The sequence below is a fragment of the Puma concolor genome, chromosome F2 (genome assembly GCF_028749965.1).
Source record: "Puma concolor isolate L17-30 chromosome F2, mPumCon1.1.hap2, whole genome shotgun sequence".
NCBI classification, from domain to species: Eukaryota; Metazoa; Chordata; class Mammalia; order Carnivora; family Felidae; genus Puma; species Puma concolor.
Genome location: NC_141684.1, coordinates 1,204,593 through 1,226,512, shown reverse-complemented (window position 1 = coordinate 1,226,512; position 21,920 = coordinate 1,204,593). Strand labels below are relative to the sequence as shown.

The following is a 21,920-nucleotide window of genomic DNA, read 5'->3' as shown; positions in this document are numbered from 1 at the left end:
CACCTCGGCTGACACAGGAACCCGCTCTCCTGTGCCCCCCAGCCCCTGGAGCAGTGTCTGCCTCACCGTCTCCACACGCCCTGGCCCAGCCCCGAGAGGGGAGCCATATTTTGGGGTAAGAGCAGGCTGAAGAGTTGATACACGCAAAGAGTTGAATGTGATATTGATTATGCGAGTGACGCTTTACTACCGCCTCTAAAACCAGGATGAAAGTGATATTTAAAACGGTGTTTGACTATGTAAGGCACCCAGGTACCACTGGATGACAAGGGCGTTTTATTTCTTCCTGTCAGAGGCAGTATTTTCAGCTTCCTCTGCTCCTCATCTGCAGGGACATCAGGGTCACCAGTGCTGTCACACGAGGGCCCGCGGTGCTGGCAAGGCGTGGCCGAGGGGCCCAGGCACAACCTGAGGACAATCTTCCCCAGGCTCCATGGGGAGATACCTGCCAGGACCTTCTTAGGCTCCCCTCCCAACGGTCCTGCTGTTTTCAGAATGAAGCTTCCCTCCGGCACACCAAGGGACGGTCTCGTGTTGTCATGAAACACACCTGGCCGATGCGGTTACTGCTGGCCCAGGGGAGGCCACAGCATGGCTTGTGGGCGAGCCATGGCAGCAGCAGCTCTTAGAGGGTCCTGTCCTCCTCAGGGTTTGCTCCCAAGGGGGCGAGGCGCCTGCGGCCCAGCCCCTTTCCTACCGTTTCCCCCAGAGCTGCTGGCAGGACTCGGCCACTCAAGCCAGTCTCCAGAGAGGAAAGCAGCCACGTGCGCGTCACACAGATCAAGACACAGTGCGTGCGCTACAGCAGGCAACACGGGCCGACCCCGGCGAGGGGGAGTGAGCCTGCCAACAGGGCCACCCAGGGGCAGATGGCCCAGGGCCCATGCACGTCGGGGGTGGGAGACAGCTGGGGAGAGTGCGGACCCGTCAGGGCTGGCACAGCGATGGGGAGGCAGGAGGGCCACCAGAGGGGCTGGAACCCGCCTCACAGCCACGGCCAAGCCCCGTGCGCACGCAGGCCCAAAATCCCCGCACACCTACTCGTCCTGGTTTCCCTCCTTCACTGGGAAGCCCACCTTCCCTGTTTCTGGAACCCACGGCATGGCCAAGGTACCAGGATGCAGCTCCCCACGGTAAGAGTCAAAGAGTGCCAGGCAGTGGGAGCAAGACGGGGACAAATGTGCCCGCGGAGAAGCAGGGACAGAGAGGAGGGATGGGAGGGACGCAGACACGTGGAGGCGATGACAGGGGAAGGGCAGAGGCCAAAGACAGAGTGGCCAAGGCTAGAAGACCAGAGACACACTCACACACGTGAGACCAGCAGGACCAGGGGGCCGGCGATGACAGAGGCCGTGCTGGTATGAGTGCCCCACTGCCCCGACCGTGGCCCCAGCCCCACCAGGGCTTCCTACCCAGCAGCATGGCCCTCTGGGACACAGATACCAGGGACCAGCTCACCACGGGCCCAGAGGAGGTGACCAGCCCTGCATGACGGGCAGGTCCCAGCCTGAGACAGAGCAGATGGGGGGAGGGGTGCGGGGGGCCATGGTGTCTGCCACCCTCCTATCCCACGAGGCCTCCGCATCAGGCCTGTTCTGGGGCCCCTCCCCGCCCACGCCATCCACAGAGACCGGGAGCCACTTCTGACGTGGTCTCACCACAAATACTTTTTACGATGTCTGTGACCCAGGCTGGACACCAGCAATCCCCAAGGCTAGCGACGCCCCAAGTGGTGACACAAACACCGGAGCGGGGGGGGGGGGGGGAGACGGGGGGGGACGGGACATTGGTCATAGGGGCCACGTGACCACTAAGGAGAACGGGCAGAGGCTCAGACTGACAGGGATATGGCAGTTCAGCACCCCCCTGGCCCCCCCGCCACGTGAACATCCTACAACTGATGCCAATACCCCCCCAACCCCCGTGCCAACCCCCGACAGAGCCAAGGAGGAAGCAGCCTGGAATAGGGCTGAGGCGCCCCTGCCAGGGGGCACAGGGGCCACGGGGCACTGTGCTGGCCCAGCTGAGCGCAGCCTCTCCTGGGGGCTGTAGACCTGGACTCCTGACCCTCTCACTGTCCTCCATCACCACATGGGGCCATCTTAGAGGCAGGGACAGGGACCAAACGTGTGAACAGACCCCAGACCCAGAGGGACCAGCTGGCCTGTGCTGGTGTCCTGAGGGCCTGATGCCACGGGGGCTCCGGGGAGGCTTCGACGTGTTGTCCGACACTGGGCAGGTTTGACCGTGAGCACAGGCTGCAGGAAGGCACCGAGACACCCTCTCCTCACCCCTCGGGGTCCTGCGGCCCAGGCCCAGCTCTGCAGCGAGGGGCTGGGCACCAGTGTCACTGGGAAAAGGTCCCCTCCTCTGGATGAGCTTCCAGAGGGAGATGAGGTGTCCCTTGACGGTGTCCCGGCCTCAGCGCCCATCCGGGCCAACCCCACATCCCCACCCCCGCCCTACCCCTCCACCCCCGCCCCCGGCCCCACACTGTGCCGAGGGGCACAGGCAGGTGTCCCGGCCTCCGGAGGACGTGCTCAGCCCTGCTGCCACGGGGCTGCTGACAGCTGAAAGGCCTGCGTGCTTCAAACAGACAGAGAAATAAATAAATAACCGAGGCGCGCTTTGAACCGACTTCCAAATTAAGAGTTGCATCCTCGCTGTCAGGCCCCCGCCAGCGGTTTCTGCAGCACCTCCCGAGCAGAAGCACACCTCAGCCCATTTATTAGAATGATGAAGGCAGAGGGACCTACAATTGCACTCCTTCCTTAATGAGCAGCCGAAGGGATCGGTAAGCATAATTTCAGAGGCCAGTAATATTTTATATAATCGCCGAGTGGTTTAAATTGAAAACCCCCAACTGAATCAATATTTACTGCATTGAAACGAAATGAATAGTAATAAGTCACTAAGCTCCCTGTCCTGTTTCATAAAATAAAAAATTATAAAAATGAGCACAGGCGCAGGGAGGCCATCACATTAACTTTTACGGTACTTGGGGAGCCGTAACCGCCTGTTCTCATAAAATAAAATTCTAAAAAACCTGCCAGAGGAGGCCTGCTTCAGCACGGCATGGGGAAGCGGGCGGGGCCCGGGGGTCACCCCCAAGGCTCCCTCCCAGAGCCCTGCCCTGGGGCCCACGGGAGGCCCTGCCCTGGTCTCTGGCCAGAGCCTCAGTGCCTGTCATCCCCAGGCCAAACTTCCTGCTCTCATTTCTTTGCCTGGCAGTGGGACAGGCGGCAGTGGACGGGTGTCCCCGTGCGTGGAAGAAAGGCTGTGCTCTGACCAGGCCGGGGCCCCGGGCTGGAGAGGGACGTGTGTGAGGGCCGAGGGTGCGATGCGGTCCAGCAAAGGTGCCCTGTGCGCTGGGGCGCCTGGGTGGCTCAGTCAGTTAAGCCTCCGGCTTCGGCTCGGGTCATGATCTTGCACTCTGTGAGTTCCAGCCCCGCGTCGGGCTCTGTGCTGACGGCTCAGAGCCTGGAGCCTGCTTCGGATTCTGTGTCTCCTTCTCTCTCTGCCCCTCTGCCTCTCATGCTCGCTCTCTCTGTCTCTCTCTCTCTCAAAAATAAACAAACGTTAAAAAATTAAAAAAAAAAAAAAAAGGTGCCCTGTGCGCAAGCACCACGCGGGAGCCCACCCTCCCCTGTGTGGGGCCCTGAGAGGCCGGGCTTTCCCTGGGGAGCTCCAGGTCCCCCAGGGAGACCGCAGCCTCCAGGGCTCCTGGGAGGCTCCTGGAATCGGGGCACGGCCATGCTGACAGAGACCAGGGCCGGGTGAGAGCCCCCGGGGGGAGATGTCCCTAACTCTGCACACTGAACTCGGGGCTGAGACCGGCAGCACGGCAGCCACAGGGGCACAACCCCCAGAGGACCGAGGGCCCCCCTACCACCCACCACCAGACTCCAGGACAGGAGACAAGGCCACATTCAACCAGGGAAGCCTGAACTGGCAGGGAAGACACACAGCCGGAAACAAATGTGCTCCCGTAGCTCAAGAACAAAGGACAAACCAACTTAAAAATGGGCCAAGGAGCCCAAACGGCCGTAGGTAAGCCCACAAGTAAGTGCTCAACATCGTGGGAAGTCAGGGAAATGTAAATTAAACCACAACCAGATGCTGCCACGGAAAATATGAAAATCAGAAAGACCGTAACACCGCGTGCCGTAATGGGGACAGAAAGGACACCTCCGCTCTGGGGAAGGCTTGGCGGTTTCACGTGGAGTCAAACACACCCTCCCGCGTCCCCGCAGCCCCACTCCCGGGCGCGCACTGAGGGGAGACGGGAACACGGGTCTACGCAGAGCCGGGGGAGAAGAGTCGGCTGCCTTGGTTCCCGTCCCGAAGTGGGAATAACTCACTTGTCCACCGGGAGGAGCACAGACGAGCAGGGGTGGGAGCAACGGGAGGGCCTGGGCCACGAGCTGTGTGGTGCTGATGCCAGGGTCGGAGGCCGGAGCGCTCCAGATCCAGCCTCGAGAGTCTGCAAATCCACGGTGCGGACAGGCGGGACGGGCTTCCTGGGTGTGGGTTGCCGACGGGGACAGCGCAGAAGCACTCTGGGCGACAGAACACCCCGACGTCGACGGAGGGCCGAGCCGCACAGGGGCGGCGTTTGCCAAAGCTCAGAGCCGGACACTTAGCCTCGTGCGCCACCCCGGGCGTCCATGTCAGCCGAGAAGAACTAGACACAGACGTCAAGCTCTACTGAGCAGGTGTCCCCCATGGGGGACAGTCACAGATACGCCCCAGGGGAAGGCAGAAGGAAGCGTGCCCAGCCGGAACTGGCAGTATGGCATGAATTCCAGGTGCTGGGTCCACACACGCACTCAACGGGGCCGGGGGGCAAAGACATACACCCCGAGCCGGGACGGCCCTGGTATGTGCCCCTGTCACCCCAGGCCCACGAGACCCTTGGCTGTGGGGGACTGAGGGCAGCCAAGAGCCACTGCACCACGAGGAGCCAGGTTCTGTGACAGACGGCTGGTTCCGAGCTGGCAGAGCAAAAGTTCCGTGGGGCGCCCCGTGTGGAAAGGACCCGGGCCACAGAAGGGGCCCCGGAGCCCAGGCTGGCACAGACTGAGGGCCGGACGAGTCACGACGGTGACAGGTTACAGCCTATCAGATACAGGACGAATCCGACGCCACGCTAGCATAAACAGATGAACAAATACATCAAGCAACGGGGGATAAGGGACAGCGGTTCCTGGTAGGATGCCACGCAGCGAGTACAAAAGGACACAGGGTTAAAGTCACGAAGGGTCTAGAATGCATGGGTAAAGCCCAGCAGAGAACAGGGTGCTGTACGCAGGGCCAACGCCTCCCCACGAACGCCTGAGGACCCACACGGGCCGCCAGCCAGGCAGTCAGGTCACCCAACCCCCCCCCCCCCCCCACCGGCACCAGGCAGCCAGACGCCAGGTCCTCCAGGCCACCCAGCACTTCCGTGACATTGCTGCTGAAATGGCAGATCTGAGTCTCCTCGCAAGGAGGCGTCCGAGCCCGGGGACGCTACACAAAGCACCTGGCCTCCGCTCTCCAAAACATCAGCGTCAGGAAAGACGGAGCGAGGCTGAGGGCCGGGTCCAGCCTCAAGGATGCTGGAAAGATGCAACCCCCAACCGCCGTGGGGCTGCACACCAGCTCTGAAACCAGGCAGCCCTCCCGGATCTCAGGGACCACACTGCAGCACCCGGTCAAGGGGCACCAGGTCTGCAAATTCCATCCAAATGGTCGTATATGAACACAGAGGGGAAATATGATACAGCCGATGGGGCAAAGCATAAGCAGTCAGTGAACTGAGGCGAACAATACAAGGTCTGCAACTTTTCTGTACGTGCAAAAGTATATCAAAATGACATACCCCAAGATTTTTTTTACCCAAAGTGTTTACCCCCAAAAATTAGATGCAAGAAACCTGTGAGGACGCTGTGACTATCCTCTCCCTACCTCCCTCTCCGACAGCCCCGGACCCACCCTGACCCTCCCCAACATACCGACCCCCACGGCGGCCCCTGGAATTCACCGTCTGGGCTTCAATGGGTGGTCAGCGGCAACGGGCACCATCCAGGCAACGTACTGGGCATGACGCGGGAGGGGGGCAGTACACGGCCCACTCAGGCCACAAGCCACAGAGCACATCCGCAGAGCTGGGCAGAGGCAGATGCAGTCAGCAAGTCCAGACGCCCTGGAGCAGGAGCCCAGCACCGCCAAGTCTAGGCTGCCCAATGGGCTCCAGAGTATGGCACCCACTATCCCAGGCTAGGCCCTGGGGCCTCGTCAAGCCTCTGCACTTGAACCTGTTCTGCCTGTTCAGGCTTCTCGGGGTCTCCTCCATGCTGTGCATGCCGGGGGAGACCCCTTCCGTGCCCGGCCACGTCCCTCTCACCACAGCCAGGCCTGGCTGAGATGCACGGAGACAGACAGGCCCAGGAGAGCCCACCGCCCGGGCCTGCCGGACCTCCGGGCATGCTGGCCCAGGACACTTCTGCGACTTACCAGCTCAGGATCTGTCCTCTCCTGGGCCACAGCTTCCAGACAGGCAGGGTGACCCCATCCAGGGCAGCCACCACAGACCTCGGACAGCGGGCGGACCAGGCAAAGGGCTGGGAGGGGCCGCTACAGCCACCTCCTGGGGGCCTCCGCCTGTTCTGCCAGGGCCCGACCCAAACCGCGACACCCAGGAGCCAAGGTACGGCCCAGCTGAGAGCCGCAACCCACCCCCCCGCCCCAGCTCCAGCCTGGGCAGGGGGCTGTCTTCTGCAGCACGCAGCGCTCGGAAGCCCCCGTCAGAGCCATCGGAAGCCCCGGGCTCACGGTGTCACTGTGTGGTCAGAGCTCCTGACCTGGATGTCAACACAGCCAACTGTGCGGCTCACGCCAGGTGGGTGGCTCACCTCACTTTCCCTACCGCCCTTCGAGGGGACCGCCGACACGGAGGTGAGCGACAGGGACCAGGAGGGCTGGTGTGGCGCCGGTCGCCCCGGCAGGACCAGCCCCGGGCCTGGGCCCAACGCCCCCCCCCGACCTTGGGCCCTCGCGGCAGCTCCCCACCTCACGCAGGTCTGGCCACCCCAATCGGTACTGGGAATCCCAAGTGTGGACGGTGATGCCCCCGCCCCGTTCTCCCTGGCTGGAGAGGGTCAGGGGCCCGTGAGCAAGCTGCTGTGGGCTCTCCTGTCACCGTCGAGAGGAAGAGTGGACGGCAGCCGTTCCCCAGGGCCCACAGGACAGGCCATTCCCGGGGGTCACACACACGAAGCCCAAGCCGCCACACGCAGGCGCACACCCGCCGTTGAGTCCGGCAAGGAAAGCCCTGTGTGGGGCAGAGGGCAGTCCCCGCAGCACACGCCGAGGCTCCTCCCCACCTGCTGTCTCCCGGCAGAAGAGGTGCCCTCCCTTCCCCGGGCACACCAGATGGGCGGAACCCCAGACACTCGCAGGCCAGGCCTCCCCTGCATCTGACAGGAGACCAGGAGCGCCGACTGCCCGTCGCACAGAGCGGGCCGGGCCCGAATAGGCACCCGTGCGAAATCAGCCGGGTGTCTCTCTTCGCTCGAAGCAGACACTGTTGTTCGTACCAGAACCAACTCAAACTCCTGCTGCGTTGGCCACGGTCACTCCGCTTTCACGGGCAGTGGGAGCCGTGCCTGGCCTGGCACCTTCTCAGGCTGTCGGTACAGGCTGTGCACAGACAGAGCCCACACGGCACGGCTGGGGCACGGGGGAGACGGAATGTCAGAGAGTGGGTGGGGGTGCGGGCAGGCACCCCCAGGAACATGGCAGCCAAGTCAAGAGAAGGTTGGCCGCGGCACACGCCCCGGGCCCGAACCCCGTGGCCACAGCCAGGGAAGGGGCTCGGCAGGAGGAAGGGCCGCAGCCCCCCTACTGTACCCCCCACACCCCTGCCGGCCCAGGAGCAGGGCTCCCTCCCCTGGCAACACGGCCCACACTGACCACGCCTGCCCCACCCCGAGACCGGCCTTCTCTGGGCTCCCTGAGCACCCGTCTGTCCCGGGTACACTGTCGGCGCTTCACCACACTCACCACCCTGTGGGGGCTCCCGCCTCACTTCTCCGCTCGCCTCCTGACGGGAGGAGAGCGCCGTGAGCAGAGCGGGCACCCGGCCCAGGACAGGGCGCCCAGTTTTCTCTACTAGTCCCGTCACGGGTCCTGGCCTGGGCTGAGCAGGAGCGGCCTGTGTGCACACGGCCGAGCAGGGCCCTCACCAGACACGTGAGGGCCTGGGGCGTGGCCGTGACATGGAGGAGGCACCCACCTCACGTGGGGGCTCCCTCACAGCAGATGCTCCCTGGATGGACCGAACGCCGTGCCCCCCAAATCCCTATGTTGAAACCCTCATCCCAACGGGCTGGCGCACGGAGGTGGGCCTCTGGGAGGTGCTTAGGGTTGGACAAAGTCACGAGGGCAGGGCCCCCCGACAGGACTGGCGCCCTCAGAGGGAGGACTGTCCCGCCACACGAGGACATGCTGAGGAAGCAGCTGCCTGCAACGTGGACAGGGCGCCGGCACCCTCACCTCAGACGGCCAGCCTCCGGAACAGAGAGAGAGAGGCAGAGCCTGCCGCGTCAGTGGCCCGAGGGCCGGGGCCGGGCCCCGCTGCCTCTAGGGAGATCCTGGGCGTCCGGGGGGGTGGGGGGGGGGCCGGGCATGAGGGGGAAGCACACGGGACCCCACAGCCCCCCCCCCCCGGGGGGGGTGCTGCCCAGTCCATCCTCAGGCTGAATTCCTCTTTAATGAGACATCACTTTGGAGACACATTTCAGAGCCTTCAAAATCGCAGCCCGAGCCTCGTCAAACCAGCCAGAGATTACTCAAGATTTACTGCACAGGCGCTAAAATAAAATAAAATAAAGTAAGGCGGGCCTGCGCGAGGCAGCCCCTGTGACAGCGCCATTTGTAGTCGGGACGGAGCGGCCTCCAGACTCATCTGCTTGAGCTCAGCGGCTTCTGTTTACCCCGCACTTTCACGTCAAATGAGTTTGGAAGGAGTGAAAAGTGACAGGCGGTTTAGGGATATAAGTCACGTTTCAGCTGCAGTTCAGATTAATGAACTTGCTGGAAGCCGCCGAGGGCACAGGCAAATCCACAAACCTGAGAACAAACACGTTAAACCCTCGCTCGGCGGGAGCCTCCGCCGCCCCCCAAGACACCCCACACCCAGGGCCGGGCCGGTCTGGGCAGCAGCGGCGTGTGGTCCTCGGGGCCTAGCCGTACATCCTGCGGGTCCCGCAGCGATCCCACCCGCAGCCCCTGGGGCCACCAGCCACTGCCAGGAGGGGCGTGCTGTCCCCCCACCCCATAGTCCCAGGCAGTCGGGAAGCACGGCCCCATCTGCCTGGAGCAAGAGTGGCAGCGGCCCTGCTGCCCCCACGCTCGCTCTGACGCCAGGCCCCTTGTGGCACAGGACCGAGTGTGGCAACCCCTCACCACAACGAGGGGTGTCATCCCTCAGGACAGGGAGGGCACGGACCTGCCACGACCACTGGCCATCTATCTAGCTGATAAGCCAGGTTCCGCCCCGGCCCTGCTCAGGACACCTGGCCACTCCGTGAGGCAGCCCCAGGGGCCTCTGGGAGCTCCGCCCCCCGGCCTTCCCGCTCGCTCAGGGTCACACGGCGTTGTGTTCCCCAGCGGCGCTCCCCAGGCTCCCCCGCGATGGCAGCATTTCCACACACACATATACACAGCTTTCTCTCCACAGCGGGTGTCTGCAGGAGGGTGGGACCCAGGGCCACCCATGCCAACACTGGCACTCTCAGCCACCGGGTCACCTGACTTACTTCCCGCCTGTGTCTCCCAGTCCCCAACACTGCCGACTGAGACTTCCAGGACTGTTGGGGCCTGCCTGCCACACCCCCCGGGGGTGTTCCCCTCTGAGGTGCGTCCGGATCAGGAGGGCCAAGGAGAGCTCACGGGCCTTGGGCTGAGGCTGGCCACCCGGCAGGAAGCCCTGCTTTCTCACCCCTGCGCCCTCAGACCACACCGGCCTGGGCCCAGCCACCGGCTCAACCCCTCCTCATGCCCAGGGAAAAGCTGAAGAGCCTGCAGATGCACAGGGTGGAGGTCAAGGCCACAGGCCAGGCCAGTCGGCCAGAGCCTCCCTGGACCCACTGGCCGCACACAGGCAGCCCCCAGCTCGATGGAGCTGAAAGTAGCAGCTGAGTGGGCAGCAGACTGGCCGCCGGCCCTGGAGACAGGCCCTTTCCGCTGCCTCGACAAGGCAAGCCCAGGCGGGCGCAGCCGACAGGCCGGGAAGCTGGTGGGCGGCCACTCTGCTGAGAAGGAAGCCCACCCCCCACCGGGGTCCGGCTGACCTTGGGCAAAGGAAGCCCAGTCCGCCGGCAGCCACGTTTCCTAGGACCTGAGCCGCTCAGCCCTCGGCCTCCACCACACCCTACTCTGCAGGCCCACGAAGCCCGGGGGCCTGGCCCCCAAGAACCTAGGACTCTGTGCTCAGGGTGTGTCCCGGAGCCCTGGCAATGGGTGACACAGACCTGGAGTAAGGCGGTCAGGTGGAGGGAGACCCCACTAAGCAAAGCCTCCACACGTGGCCTCAGGTTACGCGTACCCGTCCTGGGGGGTAGGGCCCAGCCACGCCTGCACGCACAGGGAACGCTGGAAGCCTCGAGCACCCGCGAAGCTGACCCGAGCCCGCAGCCATCGCGCACGAGTCAGGGCCACAGGGCCTGAGCCATCTGACACCAGCACGGCCTGGGACAGGGCGGCACAGAGCCAACCAGAGCGGCGTCCTCACCACACCTACCCGACCCACCCATAGCCGGGCCCCTGTGCCGGGGCACCCACACGGCCATGGCCCTCCCTGCAAGGCAGCCGGCCCAGGGGGAGCTGTGGCCAAGCAGGGTGGGCAGCTGGGTCCGGGCCTGTCCGTTCTGAGCCGGGCCTACGGCACCACAGCACGAGGCCCGCCTCCCCTGACGGCCCATCCCACCTACCTGAGCCGGGAGGTCAGACCTCGCAGACCTGCCCACACAGCATAGGGACAAGCGCCCTCTCCATCCCCACCTGCTCAACTCCCACACTGAGGCGCAGGCAAGTATTCTCTGTCCTGCTGCCGACTGGGCTGCTCCCCACCTAATGGACTTGACGTTCTGCCCGGTTATGAGGCGGCTACAGCCCAGGGGGGGTGCACCCAGCCACCCCCCCAGTAGGCCTCGCCCCACAGGGCCTGCCACCCCTTTCTGTTCAGTGACCCCCCACAGGGCCGCCCCAGCCCCCAGCCATGCCCCCTGGGGGAGGCGGGACCGGAATTCGGACTGCGGGAGGGGAGGCAGGAGCAAGATCAATAAATCTGAACCTCATTCACGATGATCTGGGGCTCTTATTAAGTAAATTAATTTAAGTTAATTTAGCTCGATCATGACTCCCGATCACAGTGATTTAGTGAGGGGGAAATTGCATTAGGAAAGGCCATGCTCACTAGATAGGAGAACGGAAGAAAATTAGACCCACTTAGCACTGTGAATTAATATGGAAATAGCAGGTGTAAATTTAACCTTATCGAGAGAGTGAAAATTATCTTCATAAATTTGTAGAAATAGCCCCCAAGATACTTATAAATCTATTTAAAACAAAAATATTACAAAAAGTGCAGTAAAATTAATTTAAAATATACTTGCAGCTATTGCCTCCAGAAAAACCAGCAGCAGGGCCAAGTTCAGTGCAGCCTCGCGGTAACGGAGGAGGGAGTGGGTGCCGCGGCCTGGGTGGGCCGATCGCCCTGCCACAGGCCAGCGGGCCAGCACCTCCTCTCACAGCCCCAGAGCCAGGGAGCCACTGGCCAGCAGGTGGTGGGGCTCCTGGTGGGCTAGCAGGACGGCCCCTGCCCAGTATTCTGTGTAGTCCAGTCCCGTGGGGCACAACGGTCCCTTGTCCAGAGTGCCCACCAGGCCAGAGTGCCCACCGCACCCGGGTGGAGGCCAACGCTGGATGAGGGAGCTCCCACTCTGCTCCCCTAGGAAGAGGCTCCCAGAGGGCGCCCCGTTCCCACTCACCCACCAGAGCTGCCGCCCCACCCCCCACCTCAGCAAAGGAAGGGGCCATGCCCCCCACGACGGGCCTCCTGAGGCCCCAGGGCTGAGCAGGCTCACAACAGGGGCCCCCGACTTCTATCCCCTAAAGCTGCTGCCCCAACAGAGCCCTCCCACTTCTGGGCCAGGGCACCCAGAAAATAAGTGGAACCGTCCCCACTCTGTACGCCCTCAGCCAGGAGCGGCCCAGAGCAAGGCTGCAGCACTGGGGGGTGGGGTGCAGGCAGCACCCATTGGGGGGGACATGGAGAGGGCCGTAGCCCTGTGTGCCGAAGGAAAGATGGGCCACAGCTCCCAGAGGGCGGCTCAGGCCCTACCTCTAACCAGAAGTTTCTCCATGAAGTGGAACAATGCCCGGTGTGGCCTCAACTGTCCAGATGGTGGCTTCCCCCACGGACGTCCCCTGCCAGCTAACAGCCTACAGGCAGCGGTGGAGGGCATGCGTGTCTGTGCACGCGTGCGTCCGTGAGTGCACGCGGCATGTGCAGGCTGGCCGTAGGTCTGCTGCAGAAACTGCTACACAGAAAAATTAGCCTCTTCCACGGCCGGCAAACTGTAGACCAAGCGCTTCTGTGTGGCCAGCTCGGTCCCCTACAGGCCCCAGGCCCAAGGCAGCCCGGATGAGGGCGTCCTACCTGGACAGCGAGAGCCGCCGTGACCGCCAAGAGGGCAGGGACAGGGGAGACTGGGGGGCGCTGAGAGGAGACACGGGCGTCTTCTTGACAATGCGGTAGCGGGTCTTGATCACTTTGCCGGTGGGAGGCGTCCGCAGGGTGTGCACGCTGGACGCTGCAGAGGAAACGCACACAGAGGGGGTCAGTGGAGGTCGGCAGGGGGCCTCTCGACTCACTCCAGCCCTGCCCCACACAGCCCCAGAGCACTCAGGGGCCCGAGGCTCCAGAGAGCTGGGCCCAGGCCTGGAGTCCTGAGACACAGGGCACTGGGGATGCCGAGTGACACGTGGGCAGGGGGGGCGGCAGAAGCGCCCCGGGGCCAGCTGACTGGTGCGGCACCATGGGCTGGTGCCCCTCAGCAGGCAGTCCCCAGACTCAGGACCCCCACTCTGGCCCCAACTCCCCAGAGCCTCCAGGAGTAGCGAGGAGGGGGCCGCAGGAGGGCGCAGGAGGCCGGGGTGCAGACTGCTCGCCTCCCTCTCCGGGCACCCCCAGCACATGCTCACGCAGATTTATGTATTTAATCACCAATGTTTTCATAACATCTTGCGGGGGATGTACGTACACCACAGCTTCTCTTTTGCTGAATGGTTCATGCAATTAACAGGGATCTGTTTTGCCCGAGTTCCCCTCCACTTGATAGCCGGCAATTTCTCCACAGCTTCGAGGAACGTACCTAATTGCCCGGCTCGCATAATATACAGCTCTAACTGCCCAGATAATTAAAGCGAACGCAGCGCGGGACGGGGGCGCCGAAGCCTCTCGTGACCCAGCCCATGGCCGGCAGCCTCTCCGGAAGCTCCCCTCTCGGACCGGCACTGGGACCCAGGCTCCCTGCGGGCTCCTCCTCGTCCCATCCAACCTGCCCACACAGCACCCCAGCATGGGTAGCTTCCTGGGGCTCCCACTCACAGAGACACTATGCCGGGTCAGGCTGTCGGGCAGTGGCGGGAGCGGGCGGGGGGGGGGGGGGGGCGGCGTGCGTGCCAGGCGAGGCCCCCAGGAAAACACACAGGGTCTCACTGCCGGAGCATCAGCACCAGAGCAGACCCGTGACCCTTCAGCCAAAGGCTGCCAGGGCCCCAGGTGGCCCGGAGGGAGCAGTGCACGGGGCGGCACCAAACCCCCACATCCCCTCGCTAGTCCCGCTCGGTGCCCGTCCTTTGGCTCCTCCGACAGCACGGACCAGCGCTCCATGACCCGGGCCTGCTCCGCTAGACCCTCCCAGAACCCACAGATCCCGAACCAGACTGGGAACCTCCCCGTTGCCGGCCTGCAAGGAGCTGTTACGAATCACGGACAGCATCTAAAACCAGTCTTTCAGAGCCCTAGACCCAACAGATTCCAGCCCACCACCAGGCCCCCGAACCAGCTCCTGGCTCCACACACCTCCTCTCCAGGCTTGCCCGGCCCGCCAGAACCCACTACATCCAGGGGGACACCTGGCCGGGAACAAGCAGGACAAGCCTGGTATCTGGCACTGTGCCCCTTGCCCGGATGTCGGAAGAGCCCCTCCTCCAGGTGTCCCCTCACCCTCTGCCAGGGTACCCATCCACCCACACGGCAAGGTCAGGACACGGCATGGGTCAGAGCCCTCCCGAGTGCCCCGGGTGCACTAGAGGGTGCACGCCTGCTGCCAGACCAAGGAGACTGTGCAGGGCCCTTTCACCTGTCAGAGGTGGACGTGGGCTTCAAGGCCCAAAGAGTGCCAGGGGCAGGGCACAGCTCTGGTCACCAGACTGGCGCAAGGACGCACAGCAGCTGCCCACCAAAGGGAGCCACGACACATCCAGGTGAGGCCAGGACAGACGCCCCGGCAACAGGGGAGACCCCCCCCTTCTCCCCTCACCCCTTCTGTCTGTCTCTGTCTTCCCTTGGTTCTCCCTCCCTCCAAGAGCAGCAGCTCCAGGGAGTTGGGGAGAAAACAGAAGGTCAGCAAAACCAAAGGGCGACACGGCATCACCAGGGACACCTGATCTTGCTGAGTGACCAAAGTGAGTGGATCCTTAGCTCTGAGCACCCCACACGCTCTTGGGACGCAGGGGAGAGCCTCACACACAGTGGGCATCGATAGATAAATGTTTGCTGAATTGAATTTTCAAGGTCTTACAAGCAAGGATGGACCACAGAAAATCAATAACAGCTTGTTCCAACTAAGAGCCTTCCTCTAAGTCATCCGGGCCCCAAGCTACCCTCACAGCCGCCCTGCTCCCTCGGCCCTTGCATCCGGACAGCACGCCTGACCCCAGGCCTCCCAGGCAGCGGCCGCTGGCTGCTCTGGGATGGGAGGTGCCACACAGCCCTGGCATGGCTGGAGCCACACAGCCCTGGCTCTGCAGCTGGACTCCTGCCCGGGAGCCCTGCTGACTCACCAGCCCCACCCACTTCGTCCTGAGCATAGGGAACCCAGGCCTGGCCCAGCCCCACTCCCCTCTTCCGGATGTGAGCACTGCCACCTCTAGGAAGCCCCCTCCCCCGCCCCCACGCCCAAAGGCCTGGACTCTGCATTCAAGTTAACAGGCAACTGTATTCAGGATGCACTCCTGCAAAGCGCAGGCCTGTTGTAAAATCAACTTTTTGCTTAACTTACTGCATTTTACTTATTAGTGCCCAATTACCACTTCTGGGAAATGCAAAGTAACAAGGCAGATCTCCTTTTAAACAGTCAGCCTGGTGTCCTTTCCTTCACACTGTCATCTGTGAGGCCCCACCCCCCGTGGTCCTGAGCAACAAGGGGAGGGGAGGGCACAGCAGGGCACACCCTGCCCCACAGTGGGGCTGTGACCCCTACAGCCTGGCCTGCTGGTCACTCCTGGCCCCCATCTTTCCTCAATGGGCAGTTTAGACACAGGCAGCGGAAGGGTTCACGGCAGTGACCCCGGGGAGACCGCCTAGGGCGCCCGTGCCAAGAACACACAGGTGGGTGTGTGCCCCCGTGGCCAACAGGCGCAGGGATCCTAACACTGTGCCTGCACACGGGGACCAGGAAGCTGGGGTGGGAGGCGGCAAGGCCCGCCCCAGGGCGAAGGTGGCAGGCACACCCCCGCCCTGCTCCCCGTGGCTCGGGAGCCCAGGCCTCGCCCCGACCCCGCGGCTGGGAAGGCAGCCCCAGCAGCCGGCCATTCCCCCCGGCTGGCGGAGGGTTTGTGTAGATAATCATGTTATTTAGATAGGATGTGGGTTTAATTCCCTTCATTACAGACTCCCAGGGTTGTAATTTTTTTTCTCCGCATGATGTATTCCCTGTGGCACATTTCACTCAAATCAAACCCTTCGCGCCTTTATTGCCAACGAGGCCCGGGCGCCGCGTTATCAGGCCCACACACACAGCCCTCTCCGCCCTGCCGTGCAGAGGTCACTTCTAATGACTAATCGATCTCATTAGCTTTCCTAATTAAAAACTTTACTACCGCAATGGAAGACGAACTACAGAAAACTGCTGGCATCATATTTGAGTGGGATATGAGCCCATCTATCAGCGGAGCCCTCGCGCCTGCACAGTCAGCCCGGGGGCCGGCCTCCCCTGCGCGCCCGTGCTCGGGGGCCCCAGACGGGGTGGGGGGACCAGGCTGCAGCCAGGGGCCCTCCTGAGCACCGAGCACGGGCACGCGGGGCAGGCGTGGTGGCAGGGAGGGAGGCCACTGAGGCCCAGGGAGGCGGGACACCCATCCAGCGGCGGAGCCCAGCCAGCCTGGCTCCTGCCCCCAGCACGTCCTGCCCCCCGTGATCCAGCCGTGGAAGCGGGACACACACCAGCCCCTCCCAGGGCCCCAGAGCACTGGGCGGATGGCAGGAAAGGGAGGGCCATGCCCCGTCTCGGCTCCCCCAGTCCCCCTCCTGACCAGCCACCAGACGGGAGAGCCCATCAGACGGAGGTCACAGCTCTCTCTGTTTTAGTGCAGAGCAGGAGTTGAGACGGAGTTCAGATTTTTATGGAACTTCAAAGGGCAATAACTAGGTAGAAAATGAGCTGCTAATTTCACAACTGTTTAATGAATAAGGAGAAGACGAAGACCGTGCAAAGGGCTGCCTGAGGCTGCTCCCCATACAGGCGGGCAGACTCAGGGCTGAGCGAGTGTCCCCAGCAGCACCCCACTGTCCGGCCCCCTAGGGAAAGGCCTGGTGGGGGGGCGGGGCAGGGACCACGCACCCCTGGCTCCGTGGCCTCCCATCCACCAGCCTCTGGTCTTCGCCCAGCAACGGCCCATAGACAGGGGCACTGGGGCCTCCAGAGACAGGCCCCATGAAGATGGCAGACCTGTCCACAGCTGGCTTCCCACCCCGTTCCAGAAGCCTCTTCCCTGAGCCTCTAGCCTCGTGAAGAGGCAGCGGGGGTGTTGCTGGTGGAGGCACAGACTAAGGGCAGGGCTGTCTCCAGCCCTCCATCCCTGCTGGGGGACAGGACAGCTGAGCAAAAGCGAGTGACTGGTACCTGAGCACAGAATTCACCTGCGCCAGTGGAACAGGACTGGACAGAGCCCGCAGACGGAATCCAGCCTGCCTGTCGTGCACCCTCAAAAACCAAGCCATGCTCCTGGAAGAGGGGCCCCAGACCCCTGGCCTCTCGGGACCACGGCAGCGGGGGGTGGGGGGGGGGGGAGACCCCTCTGGCTGAGGGTGGGGAGCCCGGCTGGTGGGGTGGCCATGGGGCCAAGGGCTTCTGCTGGCCCAGGCTCCCCAGTTCACAGTCCAGGGAGATCCAACTTCCTCTGCCTGATCCGCTTTTCATCAACAGCTACCCTGACGCGTCAGTATCTGTGAACAGGCTGCAGACAACTTAGTCTAAAAGGCCGTGCTGCGGCTCAGCATTTCAGAAGCCACAGGGATTTCTGCTCTTCTGCCACAGAAGCCATTGTCCACTCTCAGTTGGCTCAGGTCCCAGCTGGTCACCCTGCTGTAGGCTGGTAGTGCCCCCACCCACCCGCACCTGCCTCCCGTCAGGCCACCCACAGCCCCCAACCGAAATGGGCACAGGGCCCCCACCTGACCAGGGCCCGTGGGTGCCAACCACCGACAAGCTCTGTGCACCCAAACTCACTCCGGAAGGTCTTCCTTCCAGGCTTAACCGGAGTTTTTGATGCGGTGCCAACTCGACCCAGCCCAGGGCCTGGCACTGGGTGAGGGAGGCCTGGCCTAAGGCAGACAAGAGGGGCCAGAGCAGGGAGGGGACCGCGCCACGGAAACCAGCCTGGCACCCTCCTTGGCACAGACGTGGGACAGCACCTGGCAGTGGGGTTGCTGATGTGCCCGAGAGAGAGGGTGGGAGGCCCCTGTGAGCACCTGGGCACCTGCACGCCCACAAACCCGTCCCCTGTGGGGCCTCTTCCCTGGGCAGTTTCTGAGAGCCACGGCCTTTGGGGCAGGCCCCGGACACAATTCTGCTCTCCAGCAAGAGCAAGGCTCTCAGATCAGCGGCCAGCTTATGGTCGTGACCGCAGCTGATGGTGGTCAGGGGTGCAAAGAGGTGCAGACGGCAGGCAAGACCTGTCACGAGTGCCCCCAGCAGTGACACCGCCAGCCTGGAAGGATTGGGAGAGGCCTGAGTGGGGTCCAAACAGAAGGGACAGCACAGCCACAGGCCCCAGGCAGTGAAAAGCAGGGAACAGCTCTAGGCAAGCAGGGTGCTGGCTTCTCCTGGAGGAAGCGGGGAGGTGCCCTGGGGGCTCCCGGGGGACGAAGGAGCAGCCGGCTAGCACGGGGCCTGGGCCTCCCCACACCGCCTCCAGGTTGGCAAAAGGCTCATACCTGCGGCCAAGGCCTCACCTCGCCCTCAGACTCTGTACTACCCGGGGGCGGTGACAAGGACAGAAGTGAGGGCCAAGCAAGCCAGGCGGGTGTGGAGAGTGCGCAGGCAACAAGGAGCCCACAGAGAGCCAACGGGAGGACTGGGCCCAGGCAGGCTCCCCGCACCCAGCTCGAGGTGCATCTCCCAGCCCTCCAGGGCCTTACCCTACCTCCCTGACCCGAGACCAGCCACTCGACAGACTGTGGGTGCAGGGGGCAGGGGCAGGTGAGGTGCAGGTCAGCCCAGAGGCGCCTGGTCTTCTCGGCAGCGGGAGGTGCCGCAGGGGCGGGCCGCTTTCCCTGCTGGTGGCAGGTGGGCTGCACAGTGGCCACAAACCCACACGTCACAGCAACCCTGCAGGACCCCAGCAGAGCCCGGCTCCGTCCTAACAGCGGGTGTGCCGCACTCCTGGCAAAACGGCCACAGCAACGTACGCAGACCAGCAGGCGCACCGGCTGAGAAGCCTTCAATGCGCAACGGTGTCCTCACGTCTGAAACCCCGCGGGGCAGCCGAGCTGCTTGCGGAGCCCTGGGCCGGGCAGGACGGGCAGTGCTCGAGATGACCAGGGCGAACGGCAGCAACACGTCCTGTCTGCCTGGGGCAGGGCCGGGGGTTGAGGCCCGGAGAAGGGCTGTGGGGTGGGCCCCAAGCCCCACTCGGCCTCAGAGGGGACAGTAAGGTGTGCCCGCTCTCTCAAGACATCACCCGTCCACCAGGGCATTTCTGAAGGTCAACGTCATCTGAGCTGTCCCCTCGGTGACCCCCACGGTCCTGGAGACGGTGGAACCGGGGCCTCATTTGGGGGTGAAAAGGGCCCCACTCCTAGGAGGGGCGAGACGACCCCAGAGGCCACCAGGAAAGGTCCGTGGATGCACACCATCTGCAGGAAGCAGCCAGAAGGAAGGCCTGTGGGGTCCGGGCTCTGGTCGTCGGGTGCCGCTGAAGGGGGTCCCAGGCCTGCTCTCCCCTCCCCTCCCCACTCAGCCTCAGGCCGGTTGCTCCCCAGTGTCCGCACAGTAGCTGCCAAGGGAACGCTGGCCCGAACTCCGTCCTGGTGACTCTGTGCCCCCGGCTCTGACCGCGGTCCCGCCGCACGGCCCAGCCCACACGCCCGAGGCTCCGCACGGGGGCCGGCACAGATGGGCGCACACCATGTACGGCCATTTCCTGTGCATGTGGCCCGCCTGCCAGCCCCTCCGAGACCCACCAGGGCTTTTGCAGCACAAGCCCAGACCCTTCAGTTACGCGCTTAACCAGGAAGGATATGTCCAGACACAGGGCTGGTCCACACCCCCCACCCCGCCCCGTCTCAGATGGGCCCCCATCTCTGTGCTACTGGGAGATCAGCACCCGGAATGGGATCCAGCCCTGGGACCTGGGGCGAGGACACCGACGCCCCAGTTTCTACTGACGCCGGTGCCCCCTGGCTGGAGGCAAGCTGCAGGGTTCCTCCAGGACACCGAGGAACAACCTGGCCATCTCTCCACACTGGGCTGGACTGCCCTTCTCCCCCCCAGCCCCCCCCCACCCCAGGCCTACCACATGGGAAAGACTCAGCCAAGGGCCCCAGGCAACAGGGCGGGCCGCTCTACCCAGGAAGCCGCTGGGCCTGCTCCCAGCTGGAACCACGGGCAGAACCCACCAAGCCGGGTCCCATTCGGACGGCAGTGCTACCGCTGTGGGCAGCGTTGGCTTCAGCTCAGCCTTTCTAGTCTGATGATCTCTGCCTTCTAATTGAGTTCGCGGTTCAGCGCGTTTAGGGCAGTAAGTGGACACCTTGCCACACCTGTGTCGGAGCGCTCGGGGCTGCCGGGGTGGGGGGGGGGGGGGAGAGGGGGTCTGGGCCTCCCAGGCCTGCAGACCGGGGACCCCTCCGCCTGAGCGCCAGTGGGGCCCCGTGCCGGCCTCCCCCAGCCCCGTCTGCAGACTAGTCTCTGGTGAGCCTAGAAGCACGTGTCCTTTCTGGTCAACAGCCCCGACCTCCTCCCTGATCCCCCGCCCGTCCGTCTAGGCCCCTCAGCAGCCGAGCTCAGCTGCAGCGTCCGCCAGACCGCCCCACGAACGCACACCCCCTGCCCGGACGCCGGGGTGCTCAGGGAACCTCCAGCGCCCCCCACCCGCCGCTGCCTCAGACACAGCGGCTTAGAAAGTACCACCGGCTTCCCCCGCCAGGCCCCGCGCCAGGCTGTTCCCAGCTGCTCTGTCAGCGGCACCCCACCTGCGGCAGGAGGCGAGGGTCGGCAGCACGGCCCCTCGGGGCGGCGAGCGGGAGATTAGTGCTGCTGGGCACCACTTCCCGCCGGCCAAGCGAGAAGCCAGCTCCCTGCGGGTGGCCGCATGGCGCGGAGGCGGGCACCGGCAGGCTGCGAGCCAGGAGGCAGACAGAAGCGGTTCCCCCCGCCCCACCGACCCCCAGGCCCCTCCACTGTGTGCAGGGGATTCCCGGGTTCCCCCACGAGGCTCCCAGCCTCTCTCCCTGCACCCCCCCCCACACATGCTCCCAGGCCCCCAGGCCCCTCCACTGTGTGCAGGGCATTGATTCCCAGGCAGGGTTGGCTCTGGCCGGCTCTAGTGGAACATCTTCATCAGAAGAGGGAGCCTCCGTTCCCTCCTGCCCTCCACATAGGACACACAAAGCCCGACGAACAGCACGGCTGACAGGGCACACTGGCCCCTCGGGGTACAGATGTAGGGAGGAGCCCCGCTGGGGCAGGTCGGCGCTAGGCCAAGGGGCCTCTGCCCAGAGCCCCTCAGGAAGGACAGGAGAGGAGCTCGATTCCACTGACGCCAGCCTGGAAAACAGCGGCCAGGAGGCAGACGTCATCCTGCCCCGTAAAGACCGCTATAAACATGCCCACAGACCTCCACCTGTACCGTCGCACAGGTGCCCTGCTGTCCACCCAGGCCCCGCAGGTGCAGGAAGCACACAGGTGACAGGACCTGGCCGCCGTGTTCCCACCCGCGAGAGCACGGCCGAACCGTGACAGAGCCCCCACCCTGTGAACACTTATTCATGTGCTTGCAGGGGCCCGTCCACTTCTCCAAATGAGGCGTGACAGCAGCCCAGGCAGAAGGCAGTGCGCGCCCCGCCCAGCGCTCACCCGCCAGGAGCTGCCAGGGACTGAGCTCTAACAAGCTTCAGTGGTGGGATGACTGGAATCACAAAGTATGAATTTTTATGAGTCTAATAAATCACTCCACTTTTCCTGTGTTTGATGGTTCCCAGCACTTCCAGTGCTGGAAGAGCCCCGCTGCCATCAGATGGTCTGGCCCTTGTCTCTGCTGGTGGCCGGGGACAAGGAGCCAGGGCAGCTGGAGACCCTCCCGGGCACCCTGGGGCCATCGGAGGCCAGCGCGTCCACAGGCCCCCCCGCGGAAGTTCTCAGGCC

The 21,920-nt window shown here is 63.9% G+C and overlaps 1 protein-coding gene across 2 annotated transcripts in view; it reads right to left on the bottom strand.

The window, feature by feature from the left end:
• The window catches only part of ZC3H3 (zinc finger CCCH-type containing 3), a 96,774-nt gene that overhangs the window by 40,015 nt on the left and 34,839 nt on the right, over positions 1–21,920 (bottom strand). For both annotated transcript variants that reach the window (XM_086695802.1, XM_086695801.1), the window contains exon 4: positions 12,707–12,860. In XM_086695802.1, the coding sequence (XP_086551928.1) occupies positions 12,707–12,860 (154 nt within the window). The remainder of the gene's footprint in view (positions 1–12,706; positions 12,861–21,920) is intronic.